The 18,296-nt window shown below is 55.2% G+C and overlaps 1 protein-coding gene across 3 annotated transcripts in view; it reads left to right on the top strand.

Annotated features, from left to right (window-relative positions):
* OTOF (otoferlin) overlaps positions 1-18,296 on the top strand; it is a gene marked incomplete at both ends in the record, with an annotated part of 90,592 nt that overhangs the window by 22,449 nt on the left and 49,847 nt on the right. For all 3 annotated transcript variants that reach the window (XM_082672104.1, XM_082672102.1, XM_082672103.1), the window contains 3 exons: positions 6,313-6,401; positions 13,958-14,057; positions 15,943-16,124. In XM_082672104.1, the coding sequence (XP_082528230.1) occupies positions 6,313-6,401; positions 13,958-14,057; positions 15,943-16,124 (371 nt within the window). The remainder of the gene's footprint in view (positions 1-6,312; positions 6,402-13,957; positions 14,058-15,942; positions 16,125-18,296) is intronic.

The raw sequence follows: 18,296 nt of genomic DNA, 5'->3' as shown, positions 1-18,296 counted from the left end.
AGAGAAAGTATGAGGCAGTTGGTTTATCAGCATCTATTTTTATTAAACCTCATCCCAGTAGGGTTTTTGTCACAGTTTTATCAGTAAAGGAGCAGGCAACCATTGCCCCAAGGTAGTGCCAGGGAGTGATGAGAGCAGAACTTCCTCCAACCTGTTCTCCCACTGCTGCTTCCATTCACCCCTCCCCCACAAGCTGAGCCGCCGCCACACTCCCCAGCTCACACAGCCTTTGGTCCCCCGGGTTTCTCATACCTGCTTGCATGTTTGTTTGTTACGTCCTAGAATCCATATTCCCCTCTTGCTTCTGTAGTTCCTACAGGGTTGACTTTGGGGTGAGAGGCAGCAGAGTCCTAAGTCACCATCTTGGCACAAAGCCACAGCTGACCCCAGAAGAGCTTACCCCAACTTTCCTGGGCCTTGCCCCTCATGTCTGGCTCTGTCTGGCTGGAAAGGGCCTCATGACAGCCTGTTCCCTCTGAGGCTAGCATTTAGCTGACCAGCCTCCAGCGGCCACTGAGAACTGCTGTCTTCTCATTCTGGGCCCATCCCACACAGTACAGCTGTGTCCGTAGGACCAGAGCTGTAGGCACAGGGGAGCAAGGCCTCAACCTTCTCACCTGGGCTCAGGCCGCCACTGACCATCACAGCCCCCAAGCCGTACCCTCCCCGGCGAGAGTTCTGTTCTTGCCTCCTCCGCCTCCTGGCTGTATGACGTTCAGCCTCAGTTCCTAAGCCTCAGCTACCACACTTGTCAGATGGGGCAGGCGATGGGTATGAAGTCTCTTTGTAAAACCGTGAACAAAATGAGAGATTGTCGTGACGATGGAACCATTGTGGTACTAAGCCTGGCGTCTCAGCCTCAGATGAGCCCCACCGCACAACCTGCCTTTTCCTTCCCCTCCGCACCACTTCCTCAGTCAGGGCCCCGAGCTGGAGGGCCTGCCTGGGTGACGATGCAGGCCGCCTGGCTCAATCGCTCAGCCCTGCCTCCCTGGGCGGCTGCCCCCAGTCAGCCAGGTGCAGCATCGACTCCCTGCTTCTCACCAAGTATCCCAGGGCACATGTCCACCCAGACCTCCAGCCTGTGAGCAACCTGATGCCCCTTATAAGGGCACTGTCACTCTTTTCCATTAACTGCACCCTGGGACACCTGAGCCATGGGTATACATGACATTCCAAGTTAATCACCGTGTCCTTCCTCTTCCCAGGGCCGCCCAGCACGGGGCAGGGGGAGAGTCAGTCCTGCCGCCCTGAGCACGGGACCACGTTCTGAGCACCTGGTGTGTGCCAGGCCCAGGTAGAGATGCCCCAGAGGGAGAGGCAGGTGCAACAATACACAAGGATCCCTGCAGGAACTTGGGCACAGGGAGCCTCCGGGTCAGTGCAGAGAGACCAGGAAGGGGTGGAAGCCAGGGAGTTATGGGCAAAAGCACATGACAGGATCGGAGAGCAGCCGTGAGGCGGGGAGAAGTAGCTCCCACCCGGGGAAATTTATACACACACGGGCACTTGGTGGAATGGGGCAAGGATGCTAAGTGACCTGCAGTGCTCAGGCCCTCCCACGGGACACGGACTTGCCTGTCACTTGCCCTCTGGGCAGCCCCGTGGGAAGATAATGGCAGCAGATTCCCACAGCAGCACCATGCTGCGTCCTGAGCAAGGCCTCCTCCATCCAGTCTCCACAGCAACTACAGCGATGAAACTCGGGCTCAGAGACTACGTATCCTTCCCAAGGTGACAGCTGTAACTGGCAAAGCCAGGGTTCTTAGATACTAAGGCCCCTCTGGATGCAGCAGTAGAGAGCTGCTTGGCCTGACCCCCGCCACTCCTGCAAGGCCTTGCCGGGGTCTCTCCACACCCCTGTCTCCGTTTCTCCTTCTAAGAAGCAGCTAGCAACCTGGCTGCCACTGGTCAGCAGGGTACACCCCACAAAGCAGTGGAGGCAACCGTCCCACCTCCTGCTCAGGAAGGGCCCGGGGAACTCTCCAAAGACAGCCTGGAACTGCACCCGTACTTATACCTGTCTCCCCAGCCTCGGGTGGACAAGTCCTAAACTTTCCCGGTTGGCTCCTGAAAGAACCAGCCTGTCAGTGTTTCCAGAATAAGCTTGGAAAAGAAACCTCAGGTGCCCCTTACAAAACCTCCAGAGGTCTCCTAGCTTCCCAGCAAGTCTCTTTTCTCACCCTTACTGTGCCCAGGGCCTTTGGGAACCAGCTCAGTGAGGTACAAAGCACATTGGCCTGTGAGTCACGAGACCTGGGCTACAGTCCCCATTGAGCTGTTAATGAGCTCTGTGCCCTTGGGTTGGCCACTCAACCTCTCCAGGCCTCAGATTCCCCTTCTGAAAAATGGGGTCAGACTCCTTGCTCTGTCTGCCTCACAGAAATGTTGCATGGCTGAAAATGAAATAAAAGACATGAAAACAAACGTCTCTCCCTCCTCTACTCAGACAAGGATGGGAGGGGCCGCTGCAGGCACAGCGGAGGAACCTGAGGCGGTGGGGGGTGGACATGGCAAAAAGACAGCGCTCTGCATAACCATGGTGGAAACAGAGCCTGGACCTGGTATCTCCTTTCCCAGAGGCTGGAACCTGAGATCCTGCATTTAACCTACAACTATGGAGAAGCTAAAGAGAGAGAGAGACAGAGACGAGAGAGACAGCCTTCGTGCCAGGCCAGCAGCCAGCCGAGGCCCCTGGTGGTGGGGTGGGGGCATGGCCACACCCAGCCTACTCCAAGCCAGCTTGGTTTGGCCTTAACCAGGCTCTTGTGGACCAGACCTCCCAGCAGAGGCCGGAATAACAATAGTAATTGTAGGAATAAGGGCAGCTGTGAGGTACTGAGTGCTTGGTACACGGCAGGACGGGCTGAGAGCTTACGCAAGCCTCATAACTCACTGCAACGCACTGGGTGGGCAACACCCCAGGCAATGAGTAGCGCATCAGGGTTTGAACCCCAGTCTAATTTCAGAGCCTATGGCCACTTGCAAAGCGGACAGGGCTCAGTCCTGCCCTCAAGGGGCTCAGTCCAGTGGGGAGATGGACCCAGAACAGGAAAGATGGACTATGGGCCTTCGGAGCCCAGAGGAGGGAGAGGTCATCAGCCTGGGCGGTAGAGGGTCAGAGCTCATCTTCCCACTTCACTTGTACCTGGAAGACATGGGCTGTCAGGAACATACCTGTGTGGTTCATGAATGGCCTGGCACCCAGCACAGGGCTCAGGGAAATATTGTTGAGTGAAAGAACGAACAAAGGAAAAAACCCAGTTTGAGTCTTGGGTCTCTAACTTCCCAAGACAATCTCTTTCCATTGCACCCTAAAGCTTTGCAACACATCCTAAAATTTTCCCCCCCAAATTTAGAGGGCTGTCTCTTTAAGGACATGGCCTTGCTGATTTAGGATGGTTTCAAACCCAGCTGATGAAGCCCAGGATAACCCCGGTCATTCTCCAGCCTGCATCAGGGAAACCTTTCCGTGGAGTCCTAGATAGCTGGGGCTGATAGGATGCAGAACTCCGCCACCCCGGCCAGCACCTGCCAGGTCACGGCAAAGCTTAGAGCTGGTGAACTGGGTCACAGCTCCACACTCCCGGTGCTCCTGAGACCCACTTCGGACAGAGGTCCTCTTCCCTCCCTCTGCCCCTAATGCTTGCCACCTTACTCTGTCAATGTTCCTCTCCCAGCCTGCAATTTCAGGTCTGTGCCTGTCTTCAGTACTACCCAGAGAGTAGCTCCGGAGACACCCCCCTGCCTCCCCACGCAGAGCCCAACACACAGGAAGTGCCCAGCAAACACAGGAGGTGCTCAGCAAACGTGTGCTCCTGCGTGGGGCTTGCTGGCTCATGACAACTTGAGTAGCTATCTTTGGCTCAGCTACTACCTGAGTCCCCTGGCATGTTTGGAGGCCGACACGGGGTGGGATCCTAGATGATGTGCGGGCTCCCTTGGCCCGATTGCTAGGCCACTGATTTCAGGGCATCTCCAGAGGCAGAAGACACAACCCTCAGCTGCTGTGGCTGCAGGAGGAGAATCATGCTGGTGCTGCCTCAGGCTGGAGAGAGGCTCTCTGTCCCCAGCAGCCCCCTGCAATCCCGGCAGTGTCCATCCCCAAGGCTGCCAGACCTTGCCCCGGCTCCTGGAAATAACAGCAACGCAGTAGAATTCACTGCAATAAAGCGCCATGTTGATCGGGCTCTTACTTGCGCCGGATTCTGTGCTAGTGCTTTACCAGCCTCGCGATAACCCCAAGAAGCGGTACTGTGACGTCACCCTCGCTTTGCGGAGGAGGAGGAGCTTGTGGAGAGGGCAGTTAGGTCGGCCTCGCCCTCAGGCCAGCAAGGAGCAGCACTGCAGGCGAGGCAACCACCTGAGGCCGATTTGCTGAGTGCCTACCATGTGGCAGGCCCTGTGCTGGGTGCAGGGTGACCCAAGTAAACGAGACAAGACTGGGCCTGTCGGCTCTGCTCAGGCTCCGAACTGCTGAGTGGGACAGGCAAGCTCTCCCAGGAGTTCGGGGGACAGCGGGAAGGGAGGCGGCTGGTATGTGGAGAGGCAAGGGCCGGGCAGGGAGCCAGCTCTGCCCCTGATGACGGGCCGTCCTGACGTGCGGCTGACTCCTAGAGAGAGGCACAGCTAGCACGGGGGACTGTCACAGTCATCTAGGGCTGCGTAACAAACCACCCCGAAGCTCACTGACAAATTAGCAACAGTTTCGTGTTTATCACGCTTCTGTGGGTTGGCTGGGCTCCACCGAGGCTTCTTCCTGGAAATGCTAAATGTGCTCCCTCAGCTGAAAACCTTCTGAAAGGGCGCCCCCGGGGGACTTCCTCTGGAGTCACATCCCCAGTCAGGGCCCCCCCAGGTGCCCCTCCCAGCCCTTGCTGACTCCCCTCCTCTCTGCTCAACAAACTGGTCCACGACGGTGGCCTTCTTAGCCTGTAAGCCCTGGTGACCCAGTAAACTGCACCCCGACCACCGGGCAAGGCAGGGCCTGGCGATGGGCAAGAAGAGACCGCAAGCCGCTCCCCCTCTGGGCCCCTTTTCCTCGAAAGGACTTCATGTTTCCCGGTTCCTTTGTGTTCCCCTAATTGTGTCACTCTTCAACACCGCCCTCCTCTAACTGTGCCATTTCCACAGCTCCTTTTTCTCCTACTCCTTCCCTCCTTCAAGTGCCAAAATCCCATGCACAGACCCTCATGTGGCTCAAACACCCCCTTCCCCTTGGTTCTAAGAAAACCAAAATCTTGGTGCCCCCCCAGACCCGCCTCCCTCTGCATGGTGGCTAATGAGTTCGCCCTTCGCATGCTAGTTTATTTCCCTTCAGCCCGATAATGGCAACTTCATTAAGAAAACCATACCCTTGCTGAGCTGGAGACCTCCAGATGGCAGGAACAGAGCAGCTTAATGGGGCCTGTGGGCGGCCAGGCTGCCTCCCAGCCTCCCCTCCCCGCCTTCCTCCTTCTGTGTCCAAGGCCTCCAAAGTCCCCCCGCCACCATGCCCCTCTCAAAGCCCTCTCCCTCCCCACCCCAGGCCCCCCTCCCTCCTCTGCTTCTTCCTCCCTCACCTGCCCGCTCCAGCTGACCGTGGAGGTGTCAGGGTCCTCCCTGGGCCTTGGCCAGCCCCAGAGGGGATATGAAGGCCATGACAGGCCCTGCCCACACTCGGCCGTGATCTGCCAGGCTGGCTCGGTGCTCCCCCAGCCCCCAAGTCCTCCCTGGAGAATGAAGAATTGCTCTGAAGCAGCACGCTTGCCGGGTGGGCCGTCAGAAGCCCGCCCAGCACCTGCTGGGCCACTAAAAACAGCGTCCTGTTACTTCCCTGAACCCTAGTTCCTCTGTCTCTAGAACGGAGACCATGTCACCAGCCTCTTGGGTGGTTGTAAAGACTAAAGGAATTAACGCATCTAAGGCATTCAGACCCACGTAATGGAAAGTTCAGGCCCACGAATGGCAGCTGGCATTACTGTTACTGTTGTTATTATGTACGACCAGCCTCTTGTGCGTTCTGAATTTGGTGATAGAAATGAAACTTAAAAAGTCACTGCCTCCCTCCTGCTCTGTCAAATCCCCCTTGTTGAGCATCTCTCAGCGGCATCTTGAGCAGACCCCAGAGCTTTCTGGTTATTTTCAGTTATTCAAAGTCAGGTCCAGCAGGGTTTATTGCTCCACCCCGGCACCCAGTTTCCATCTGGTCTTCCAATTCCTGTGAAACATTGGGCTGATGTGAGGGGCTATCTTACCAGGGGTCTCCCTCCCACTCCCCACACCCCCCCCTGTCATTTCCACCCAAGGCCACAGCTGTTCCTCTCTCCCCAGACCTTCCGGTGGCAGGTGGCCAGCAGCATCGACAGCAACGAGATGCTCGAGATTCAGATCTTCAACTACAGCAAAGTCTTCAGCAACAAGTAAGTGAGGGGTGGGGCACGAGAGGCGGGGCCCCGAGGGGCGGGCTGCCCCCTCCTTTGAGTTTAAAAGGGGACCCGCACTGGGGCCTGGATTGACCTTCAAAGACCCGCCCCCACCCACCCCCCAAACCCCGGCTCCCTCATGTCCTCAGAGTCTCCCAGCCCTCCCAATCCTTGTTGGCCACGTTCACTCTCTCTGTCCCCAGTCCCGGCACAGCTTCCTGTCCCCTTCCTCAAGTTTTCCCCCTTACACAATGCTGGGCAACAGTTACCCATCAGAGAAAGTGATAATACCCTCCAACAGACCATCTATCTGTAGCCTTGAGAGTGAACTTGTCACACCTGTGGAGGACCGGAAGCTCCGAGGCAGTTTGGTTCAGTGGTTTAGGAGTCAGGAGAGCCTGCTCTCAGATCCCAGCTCAGTCATCTACTGTGTGACTCTGCCCAGGTTGCATGACCTCTCTGAGTTCAATGTTTGCATGTGTAAAGAGGATAAGTACTTACCTCAAAGGGAAGCTGTGAGAATTAAATGAGATAGATGTTCATTCATTCATTCAGTCCCCATGTTTACTAAGTGCCTACTGTGATGGCGAGGTACCCGCCTTCATGGAGCTTACAATCTGCAATGGAGCCCATCTACCTCCTTTTGCTGAACCACTACCAGGGGTTCAGCAAAAGTAGTTCCCATCCTTCTCTCTGGGTGACAAGCAAAATTCAGAATCATTTGAACAGTCTGGAATGGTGGCTAAATATAGTACATGTAAGTTCCTGTCTTGGATTCGAAAGCCAATTTTCTTATACAAGCTAGAGGGGGTCATGGCTGAACCATGACACATCTGAAATGGTGCGGGGGTTTTATTCACTGAGAGCTCAGTATGACTCAACAGTGGGAGAAGACCTCAAATGAATGAAAAGCTGACCTAACCCTAAGTCATGTTAGTAGGAGAGCCAGCAGAGCAGGAGAGGTGAGGGGCAAGGGTTCCACTGTCCCCATGCTGCTTGGACAGAGCACGAGTAGGCACTGCCTTGTGGTTGCCAGGGGGAAGGGACTTTAAATCTTGCCTCATGACAAGGGGATGAGAGCCTAGAGGAGAAAATCACAGAAGACATGTTCATCCATCCATCCATCCTTGGTCCATCCTTTCAGTCGCTCATCAAACATTCACTGAGAAACACTCTATACCAGGCAGACACTGTGCTAGTCATTGGAGATACTAAGATGAGGGATTAGGGCACCATGTCTGTCCCCTAAGAAGGTTTTCTGCCATGTGAAAGAGGAAAGATGTGTGCCTAGAAGCAGGATCAGGGCAGGGCTGCATTGCTGGTAGACAGCAGACAGATGAAAGATGGCCAGAGCTCTCTAACCAATGAGCTGTCACGGGGAGAGGGTTAGCACAGAGTGGACCATGATGCCGTAGAGGGGATTTCGGAGTCAGGAAGGGCCAAACCACGTGACCTCCAAGGATTCTGTGGCTTTTATCGGGAGCCGGAGAGATCTCAGCTGGGTATGGGATGTGGGCATTCCAGGCCCACCAGCAGAGAGGCCTATCGGGGCATCCCATCATTCAGGCAGCTGCCTCTGGCACCCACAAGAAAGGTTGGTGAGACACCCCACCAGGGGCCCCCAAGATGAAACAGGACCTTCTTCCCTGGGATGAGAGACGGGGTAACCTGTGAGAACAGGAGAAACAGGCACATACACAGCAAGGTGGATGTGGAGGAAGAAGCAGAATCGGAAGCTGAGGGCTGGGAGGAGCTCCAGGCATTCCAACAGGACCCACAGTAGACAGCAGAGCACCGGGGAGCCTCGGAGCTCAGCCAGGGCAACCCTCGCTGTGCAGATGGGGAAAGTGAGCCTCGCAGAGGTTGCTGAGGCCACAGGGGTAGACGGCAGTAGGGGGGTGGCTAGGATGCTGGTCTCCTTCCTCCCCTTCCTAAACCTCAAACTCCCAGAAACCAGGCTATGTGAACAGTGATGGTGGAAACCCAGGATGTGGAAGAGATTGCTGAACCATTTAAATGAAAGCTGCTGGACCAATCCCTAAAATGCTTGAAAACATCATAACTCTTGCTATAAACAAATCAGAAGTATCTGGTAAATTGTTTAGGGAATCAACTACTGTAACAGTGAGTATGCTGGAATATAAGGCTTCGATGAGTCGTTCTAAAACACCAGCAAGAAGGAGACAGAAGTGGGATGTCCCTACTCTGATTCTCCTTTCTCTCTCCCGGCCCTCCATGCCCCCACCCAGGAAAAGGCAGGAAACCCCACAAGGGGAGGCCTGGACCTGGTGGAAGTGGGTCCTGCTGTTTCCTTGGAAGCCTGGAGAAGGTCCAGGGCACTGTTGGCTGCAGAGCTGGGGTGGGGAGGACTGGTGGTCTCGTGTACAACGCAGGGCCCACCTGACACAGTCCAGCTCGGGGGGTCGGAAAGGGAGGGCAGGTGCTTGGAGTCAGGTGGGCCTCAGTCTCCCACCCTGGAGTCTGGGCTCTATTTCCCAGAGCCAAAGAAAAGGGCCACCTAGTGCTTGCCCTCTGTCCCCACCGTGGCCCAGCTCAGTTACCAGGCTCCTTCTGATGGGGCAGCTGAGCCTCTGGGGAGCCTCTGGGGGTTGCACCGGGCACGGCAACCAGCAAAGCCACACCCGCTGCTCGGGACAGTGGCCGGCACCCAGCGGGCCCCCCTTACTTTGTGGAATGAGTGAATGAGTAAATGTCAGGAGGAGAGGGCGTACAGGGTAGGAGGATCTGGGCACAGGAATTCGAGTGGCCCTTCTTCTCTGAAGAGCTCAGGGCTCTCCAGGAACCCAGTCACATGACTGGTACATTTGGGGAAACTGAGGTAAAGGAGGCTGGTGTGAGATTTAGAACCTGTGGGCCTGATCCCACCACCACCCACCACAGAGGAAGGGACTTATTCTAGAAGCAGAGGGCAGCATAGAAGCTGACCCCTCACCCAGGCCAGGAGACTCCAGGTCTGCTCCGCCCACCTTGAATGAGGTCCTTTTACAAGAGCCTTGGGCTTCCCTGTGAGGACGTGGTGTTGGGTCCAGAGGATGTTGTGCCACCCCCTCTGCCTGTCCAGAACCCTGGAGGGGGGCTGGTCTGACCCAGGCACCAGTCTCCTGGGACTCCTGAATAATTCAGGAGCCAGGAGAGCAGTGGAGGCCTGGTGAGGCCTCAGGCACTTGACACCAGCTCCCAGGGGAAAGCAATGAATTATTGACAGACCCTGGTGCCTGGTTGCAACTCTACTGTGGTCAGTCTGTGGGCCCCCCTCGCTGCTGGCTAACTACCCGAGAATCCTGCCCCTGCTCAGCCTTCCCAGCCACTCCGTGGGGGCCAGCCCAGCCTCCAGAATCGGGGGTTGCCATCTGGAGGGCCCACCTCCCAGGCAGCTCCTCCACGCTGGCCCACTGAGCTTCCAGCCAGGCTGGACAAAGGGCAGCTGGGATCAGGGCAGGAGGTGGTCTCCGGGGTCACCAGGCAGGCCAGACCCAAGGCTTCCCTTCCTGCACCAGCTCCTTCCCCAGAGAACATCCATGGCAGGGGGTTGAGGGGCAACGCTCTGTTGGAAGCAGCAGGCGGGCACTTGTTTTGAAGTTGTGTTCTCATAGCTAGCACCCTGGTTTTGCTTAGACGGTATGTTACAGATGTGCAAAAAGGGTAAAGTTTTATAAAAATGTTTTTCTTTATTTTTTTAAAGTTTTTATTGGAGTACAATTGATTTACAATGTTGTGTTAGTTTCAGGTGTACAGCAAAGTGAGTAAGTTTTATATATATACATATAGCCACTCTTTTTTTTTTTTCTTAGATTCTTTTCCCATATAAGCCACTACAGAGTACTGAGTAGAGTTCCCTGTGCCATACAGTAGGTTCTTATTCGTTATATACTTTATACATAGTAGTGTGTATATGTCAGTCCCAATCCGCCAATTTATCCCTTCCCCCACCTTATCCCCTGGTAACCATAAGTTTGTTTTCTACATCCATGACTCTACTTCTCTTTTGTAAATAAGTTCATTTGTACCCATTTTTTTTTAGATTCCACATGTAAGCGATATCATGTGATATCTGTCCTTCTGTGTCTGACTTACTTCACGCAGTATGACAATCTCTAGGTCCATCCATGTTGCTGCAGATGGCATTATTTTGTCCTTTTCATGGCTGAGTAATATTCCATTGTATAGATGTACCACATCTTCTTTATCCACTCCTCTGGTGATGGATGTGTCTCTTTATCCTTAACATGAGACTGAGATCACATCCATTGTCCATTGCAAAGAACACTATTTTTTATTTTTGTTTGGGGGAAGCAGCGGGTAACTATTAAGAGTTAAAGCCCCACAAGCCACCCTCTGTGGGTATGGTGAATTCAGTCCTCTGGCCTTGCTAGCTCCCAGGATCCCAGCCACATCTTCTGGGCCGCAGGCTTGCTCTGGCTCTGTGAGGCTGCACATCTGCCCCCAGAGCCCACCCTGTGCAGGAGACCAGTGTGTATGGGCCCTCCAGACGGCAAACACCGCCCCACCCCATGCCCCACTGTGACATGTGACATCTGAGTGTGGCGGTATTAGAGGACTTTCATTTGAGCGTACTCACCACCACCCAGTGAAGCAAGTGGTATCACCTCCTTTGGGGAGGTGGAAAAACAGCAAGGCTCAGAGAGGTTGGAGAACAAGCCCAAGTCACACAGCTGCCAGGTGGTAGAAACCCTCTTAGACCCTGCTGGGCAAACCCACCTCTGTCTGATTCCAGAGCCCAGGCTCTTTCTGCTGTCTACATGGCCTCCCATTAGGGATGGCATTTAGTCTGTGTGTGAACAGGGCTTGGACCAGGGCATGAGGAGAGGGGAATTTGCCAGAAGGCGGATCTCAGCTTACTGTGTGATTGAAGCAGAGGAGGATGGGTGAGCAGTGAGAGCAGCCGGGGTGTAGTGAGGTCCCCGTCACCGGGCGTCTAGCAGGATCTGGGAGTGTGTGTCAGGGAGGAGGTTTAAGGGACTTCTCCTTTTTTTTTTTTTTTTTTTTATTTAACATCTTTATTGCAGTATAATTGCTTTACAATGGTGTGTTAGTTTCTGCTTTATAACAAAGTGAATCAGCTATACTAAGGGACTTCTCCTTGACGGAATGCTGGACAAGCTTTTCCTCTTAGGTCCCTCGCAAGTCTAAAGGTCTGAGAACTTGGTTAAGCCTGGAAGGTGCCAGAGCCTTCTCTGAGCACTTGTGGGGGAATAGCTCCACCCTGCCCCCTGGGGGTGTCTTGTCACACTGCAGCATCTCTACTGATCCCTGGGTGTCTTCTAGGGAAAGTTGTGCCTGCGTACCCAGCGCTCAGCAGGTGCTCAACAGGCCCTAGTGGAGCTAAAAGGGCCTGGAGTTCAAGTCAGCAAGGGGCAGTGGTAGAACAGGGATTCTCAAAGTGTGCTCCCCGAGCACCATCGTAAGCATCACCCGGACACTTGTCAGAAATAGCCATTCTGGGGCCCCACCTCGCCTGCTGAGTCAGACCCCCTGGGGCGGTGCCGGCTCCCAAGAGCAGACGGTACACATCTCTCCCAACTCGGTGCTCAGTGGCTTCACATCGGGAGCTTGAAATTGGCCTTGGTGGGGGTATTTACACCATGGAAATGAGCAAAAACTGCAGGTCAGGATTGCCCTTCCCCTCCCCGGCCAGTTGTTAACAGTTACCAGCACAGTGGTGGTGGTGGGGGGGTCCCAGTCATCTGTGATTTAGCAGGTCCTCCCAATGATTCTGTTCATGCTGAAGTTTAGAAACACAGATTTAGACCCTAAAGAGATGAGGCTGCAAAAAAGCCAGTATATACATTCATGCCTAGAGTCTACTGTTAGAAGGGCTACACAGGACAGAAGCTAAGAGCCCACCACCCTCATTTTATAAAGACAAAGTTGAGACCCAGGGGCAGCGGCTCTAGGTCTCCTGACCCCAGCCCGTCACTTCAGCCCAGGCTGGGGAGAGGGCAGGATGCAGCGGGGGAGGCAGCTTCCAAGGGGCTAGTCTGAGAAGAGCCTGGAAGCCAAGGTAGGCTTTAGAGTGGAGGGATGGTATGAACAGTTTCACCCATAGGGAGGATGGGGCGAGCTGACAGACGGAGCTCTGAACCCCGGAGAGAAGCATTCATTCACTGTGGCTGCTCCCAGCACTTTCTCCCCTCACACAGACGGGAGGCTTTTTTAAAACAGTGTCTCCCCCCATGGCCCTCAGGAGGATGCAGACATCAGACATGTCCGGTAAAGTCAGAACCCACCTGATACCTCACCTCATCCGGAGTGGCCATTAAATTAACTGCATCCCTTCCTGCTTTCTATAAGCCAAGGGCAGCACCAGATGATCCCAAGGTCCCCTCCTGTCTCACACCCTGTGAATGCCCCCCTCTGCTTTTGTCCCTTCAACCAGAAGTGGTGTGTATGTTTTAATCTACCCCACGTGGAATCACCGTGTGAGAACATCTCTCTGAGTACCTGTTCTCTCCTAGAGCAATAACCTTCAAACCATGGGATGAAATGGCATGCAGGTTAACTCAGTCAGCATTTATGGGGCCCCCCCACTGTTGTTCATTAATTCAGCCAGTAGATTTTGAGATCTCCTGTGAGCCAGAAATATAAAATAGAGTCTGGAAATAGGAAACATCTGCTTCCCTGGAAAGGCTCACGCTATAACGTCACCCCCTTGATAGCGACCAGACAGCTCCTGGAGTGCTGACTATGTACTAGGCGCTCTGCTAAGAACTTGGCACAGAGGATCTCTGTTAGTTCTCTAAACAGCAACTCTGTGAAGCAGGGTTTATTAGCTCATCTTAGGAGAAATCTGGGACTGAGAGCCCAGGTCAGCTGCCCAGGAAGCAGGTAACCCTCTAGTAAGCGTCCGAGCTGGGTTTCCAATCCCGTCTCTCCGACTCCAGGTCTGTGCTCATCGCAACACTGCCCTGCTGATCCCCTCTAGGCAGCTGGGTGGATGGGAATCCCACAGTCAGATGGGTTCTTGCCCCAAGGAGCTTGCAGAATGCAGGTGTGTGTGGGCATCACTACTGACTCAACAGAGGACGAACGAGCCAGTGGTGCCGGTGAGGGGTAGAGACCTTGGTAGTGATTAGGGAGGTGGAAGGGGGAAGAGCTATCTGTGTGTCCAGGAGCCTCTGGTCCTTCCCCACAGCCTCCGTGCTGGGCATCTGGAAGCTGCTCCTCAGGGGCTCAGCAACCCCAATCGCCTGTACCCAAGGAGCACGGGGCTCCGCCAGCACACACTGTCTGTGGACATCCCCCCAGGTACTCACTGCCCTCAAGCTCTCCCAGGGAAATGGCCATCATACGTACAACTACACACAGTTGTTGGGGGTCACAGACCCTCCTGGACATGCCACCCTGGCCAGCCCCAGCTCCTGGGCCACCTTCTCCAACCCCAGCCTGGAGCCTGAGCCAGCCCTCTCGTCCCCTTGCCAGCCAGTCACAGCCTCTCGGGGTGTCAGCCTTGCTCCTCTTTCTGGCCTCTTCATGTGAAACCATGAAGACCACGCCCCCTCTGCCATTCACAGGCTGATCGGGACCTTCCGCATGGTGCTGCAGAAGGTGGTGGAGGAGAAGCACGTGGAGGTGACCGACATGCTGATTGACGACAACAACGCGATCATCCAGGTGAGGGCGCCCAGAGAGTCCCTGGACCTGCCTATTACGGGTCACCTGGGGGCCTGCTGGCCTCCCTGCCCCTGCACATAGCGTGGCCTGGGGAGCACTCCTTGTGGGCGGGGAGGTGAGGTGGGAGGAGGAGACTCAGGTCAGACTGTGCTGGAGCCCCTCAGCCTGGCAGCCATGGCCAGAGCCCTTGGGGCGTGACAGGGCCCCAAGGTGGACACTTCAGTCCTTCCTGCCGTGAGAGTACAAGAGAAGGCGACGGGGTTGGGGGGGGATGCCCTCCCTTCTCTCCCCAGGGGCCCTTCCATCTGGACCCAGCTCAGGAATCACTAAAGACGTGTCTCTCATCATCTGAAAGCCAGTCTGAGCCCTGCTGGCCACTCCTGGGCATGACCTTCACTCTGCATGCCTGCCTTGGCATCTAAGACTAGCCTTTCTGTGAGGGCAGGGACCTTCTTTCTACTTCATCTGTCACATCCCATCCCAGCACTTCCAACAGGAACACACGTGTACTAATGACGCAGTCTGTAGGCACTTAATACATGTTCAAACAAAGGAAGGAAATAAAGCATTCTGGACGCCCAGACCCCAGGCTCTGCTCTGACGCATCTGTCCCCATGAGCTCATTGATGCCCACCACTGGGCAGTTGAGCCTAGTGGTGAGGAACACAGCCCTTGGGGAGAAACATTCATTAGGCCACTCACTACCTGTGGGCTGGCTGCATACCATCTGCAAAGTGAGCAAAATTACAGTATCGACTTCCCAGGACTGCTCTGAGGATTAAACGGGAATGCACAGAAAGCGTCGGAACAGTTAAGCATATAGTAAGTGCTCAATAAATATATAAAGTAAGATCAGTAGCTATTATTTCCTGGCCTCAGTTTATCCATATGTAAAATGGGGCTGTACCATGGTTCTCCAGCCCTGGTGCCGCATATGACCCTATGTGGTAGCCAGCAGAATAGCCTCAGAAGCAGGACTGCAGCCACAGAGAGCCAGAATGGGAGGAACCCTCTCTGAGGAGCGCCAAGGGTGGGGGAGAAACTCCCACGGTGCCTTGGTGGCTCAAGACGCTTCTTCCCTGGGGAAATCGAAGCCTGGGCATTCAGAGGACCACATGCCTAGTGCAGGCTGCCTGTGGGGGTCGCTGGAGCCAGCCAGCTCCTGACCTGGAGGAAGGGAAAGCATGTCTAGAAGATTTCCTAGCATCCACATGGGCTGAGGAAGGGACTAGGCTGACTCTTCCCTGTGCACTGGGGAGAAGCTAGAGCTAAGAGGAGGCTTCTTGCTCTGTGGAGAGCAAGGACACAGAGAAAACCCCATGGTGACCTCGAGCTCCCATCCTCTCCAGATTAGGAGGGTGGGTGTCAGGTGAGCAGGAAGGAGTGCTGACCTCACGCCTTTGAGGGTGTCCAGGGCCTGGGCTCCTCTCCTGAAGGACGTTCTCAGCTCATGTCATCAAATCCGCAGAGAGCATCAGGAGCGAGGGGAAGTCAGCTGATTTCAGACAGACCAGCCCTGGTCCCCGCAGGCAGCCCTACACCATGGGGACGCTGGAGGATGCTCTTGATTGTGTGTCCAGTGGACTCGGCCCACCCCCAGCCCAGGCTCAGCTGCCCGGCGTGGGCCCCCACCTCGGGCACCAGGGAGGAGGAGAGCCACGTGCAGCAGGGTCTGGAGCCACAGCCCATTCAGTTGTCAGTCTTTCTGAGCCTCTGTTTTTCTCATCTGCAGAATGGGAAAGTAGGGGGAGGATAGTACCCAGCTTGCCTTCCTCCAGTAAGTTAAGGGCGTGAGAGCACCTTGTAAAATCGCAGAGCAGCGGAGGACACGGGATCGTGATTGTTAGTGCCGTCCCGGCCTCTCACCACCCATCTCTCCCTCCAGACCAGCCTGTGCGTGGAGGTCCGGTATCAGGCCACAGATGGCACGGTGGGCTCCTGGGATGATGAGGACTTCCTGGGGGATGAGCCCCTTCACGAGGAAGAGAAGGACAGCCAGGAGACAGATGGGCTGCTCCCTGGCTCCCGCCCCAGTTCTCGGCAGCCGGGCGAGAAGAGCTTCCGGAGGTAACAGGCTGGGCCCTCTGCCCCCAAAGACACAGGGAGGATGCCTGGGACCTGCTCCCCTGGAAGGCCCCTCTAGGCCTGGGTTCAGAGTACAGACGTGAGTTGCTGGAGAGACATACAAGAGGAGGGAAAGTGTTTCTGCAGCATCCCCTGCACCCCGACTCCAGGACTCACTGGGGAGGCAGCAGGGTATCTGCGATCAGGCTGAGGGGCCAGGCCTGCCTGCTACCCTGAGGGAGGCAAAGTTCTGGGAGGGCGGACTCTAACATGGGTGGAAGAGGCTAGACCTCCTGCCTCCTCAAAGAATGCGAAAAGCAGACAGGAGGAGGCCCTGATTTCTCTGGCCCAAGACCCAGCAGTGCCAGACCAGCCCCAGGCAGCCTGACCTCTGCCCTGGCCCGGTGAAGGCCCAAGAGAGGGAGGCTTCTTCCTGCCGGAGTGAAGCCAACGGTTGTGGTCGGGACCTGGCCTCTATTCTGTTGAGAAGACCGCATCCCAACACCCTAGGTGTCCAGGATTCACACCTTCAAATGTCCAGTCACACACAGAGGACAGGATGCTGTGTCCAGGCCTACTCGTTCCAAATGCACTAGTTTTACAAAAAAAAGAAAACGCAACTGTATTACTCTCAGAACCCAGAGCGACAGACTCAGGTTAAACACTGTCTGCAGGTTCCTAGGTCACTGGGAATAATGTGTAAAACACAGGTAAGTCAGCGGTGCATCTGAAGGATGGGGGTGGGTTTGGAGAGGGGGGTATGCTCCCCTCCCATTGGAAACATCTCCCTCCCATCTCCTTCCACCCTGTCCTTTCCAAGTAAAATTGATTCAGTGCTTGTTCTGAAAAAACACAGATGCTAAATTAGGGTAATTGAATTTTATACTTTTATTGTATGAATATATTTTCCTTGTTTGCCCTTGAATCACTCCCCATCCCACCCCTTTCACACATACCCCAAGACATATACAAGCTTCAGACCCCGGGAGCCAGGTGGGGAGTAATCATAGTAAGTCCAAAGGAACCATGCCTGTGGCAACTGTTGCTGGACCTGTGTGACTCCAGGTCAGCCATGAGGTGGTGGCATCGCCCAGGCCAGCTTGGAGACCGTTCTCCTTAGACTCCAGGCTGGGTAGCGTAGAGAGAGCATGTAATCTGGCTTCAGGAGACACAGGTCTGAGTCCCAGTTCTGCCTCTTACCAGCCTTGTGACCCTTGACCAGTCACTCCTACCCTGTACCAGGGGGCTCAGGGCAATGGGAACCCTCACCCTGCTGCTGGGAGAGCTGAGGGATGATGGAGGGTCAGGCTGTAACTGGAGTGCCAGGTACTACCCCACGTAAGGGCTGGTGATGAACAGGCTCTTGGACGATGCAGAGGGTTAGGAATCGGGCTGGAAATGGTGAAGAGAGGAGCAGGGACGCAGTGGGGAATGTGGGGATGCTGACACCTAGGGTACCATCTGGTCCTCATCCTCTGTCCCCGTGGAGAAAAGAGCTTGTCTGCGGCTACACGTGGGCTTTAAGAAAGGGCTTTCTGGGGACAGATTGGATGCCACGTGAGAGCCATCAGTTGCAGGGAAAGGAATGCTGGCTCCAGATCAGGAGAGCTGAGTCCCATTAAGTCGCATCCTGACTGCCACTAACTAACTGACTTTAGAAAAGTCATTAGCCCCTCCGGGTTAGTAACAGGAATGGGTTGAGCATCCTGGCTGCCCTCCAACTCTGACATCCTGAGGGACCCAGGGATTCCCCAGGTCCCGTGGGTAGCGCGCGTGGAGAACACCCCCCTGGAGCTATGGAAGCCAAGAGGGCAGCCCTGTCGCTGCAGCTCCGGCCACGCCGAGCCAGGTCCTCTCTCATCCCACACAAGTGGGCCAGGGTGTTGATGGAGGGAACAGTAAGACGATGCAGTCAAGCATGAGGGGCATTGGTCCTGGACCTGCAGACCGTTCTGGGCCCCAGGAGTACGGAGATGGAGAGGGTGCCTCTATCCTCCCTCACGTTATAGCCTGGCTTTCCCACCTCCCCAGCAGAAGCAGGAAGCAAGAATGGGAGGAGAAGTTTTGTCCCAGAGTTTGGGAATGGGAAGAGGGCGACGACCGCACTCAGAGCTCCTTGTCTCCTGGGGGCCACGGCCTGCTTTGGAGGGGCTGGGTGTGTGCACAGATTCCCGG

This window comes from Grampus griseus, assembly GCF_964374135.1.
Source record: "Grampus griseus genome assembly, chromosome: 15".
Taxonomy (NCBI): Eukaryota; Metazoa; Chordata; class Mammalia; order Artiodactyla; family Delphinidae; genus Grampus; species Grampus griseus.
This window is presented reverse-complemented; position numbering and strand designations above follow the sequence as displayed.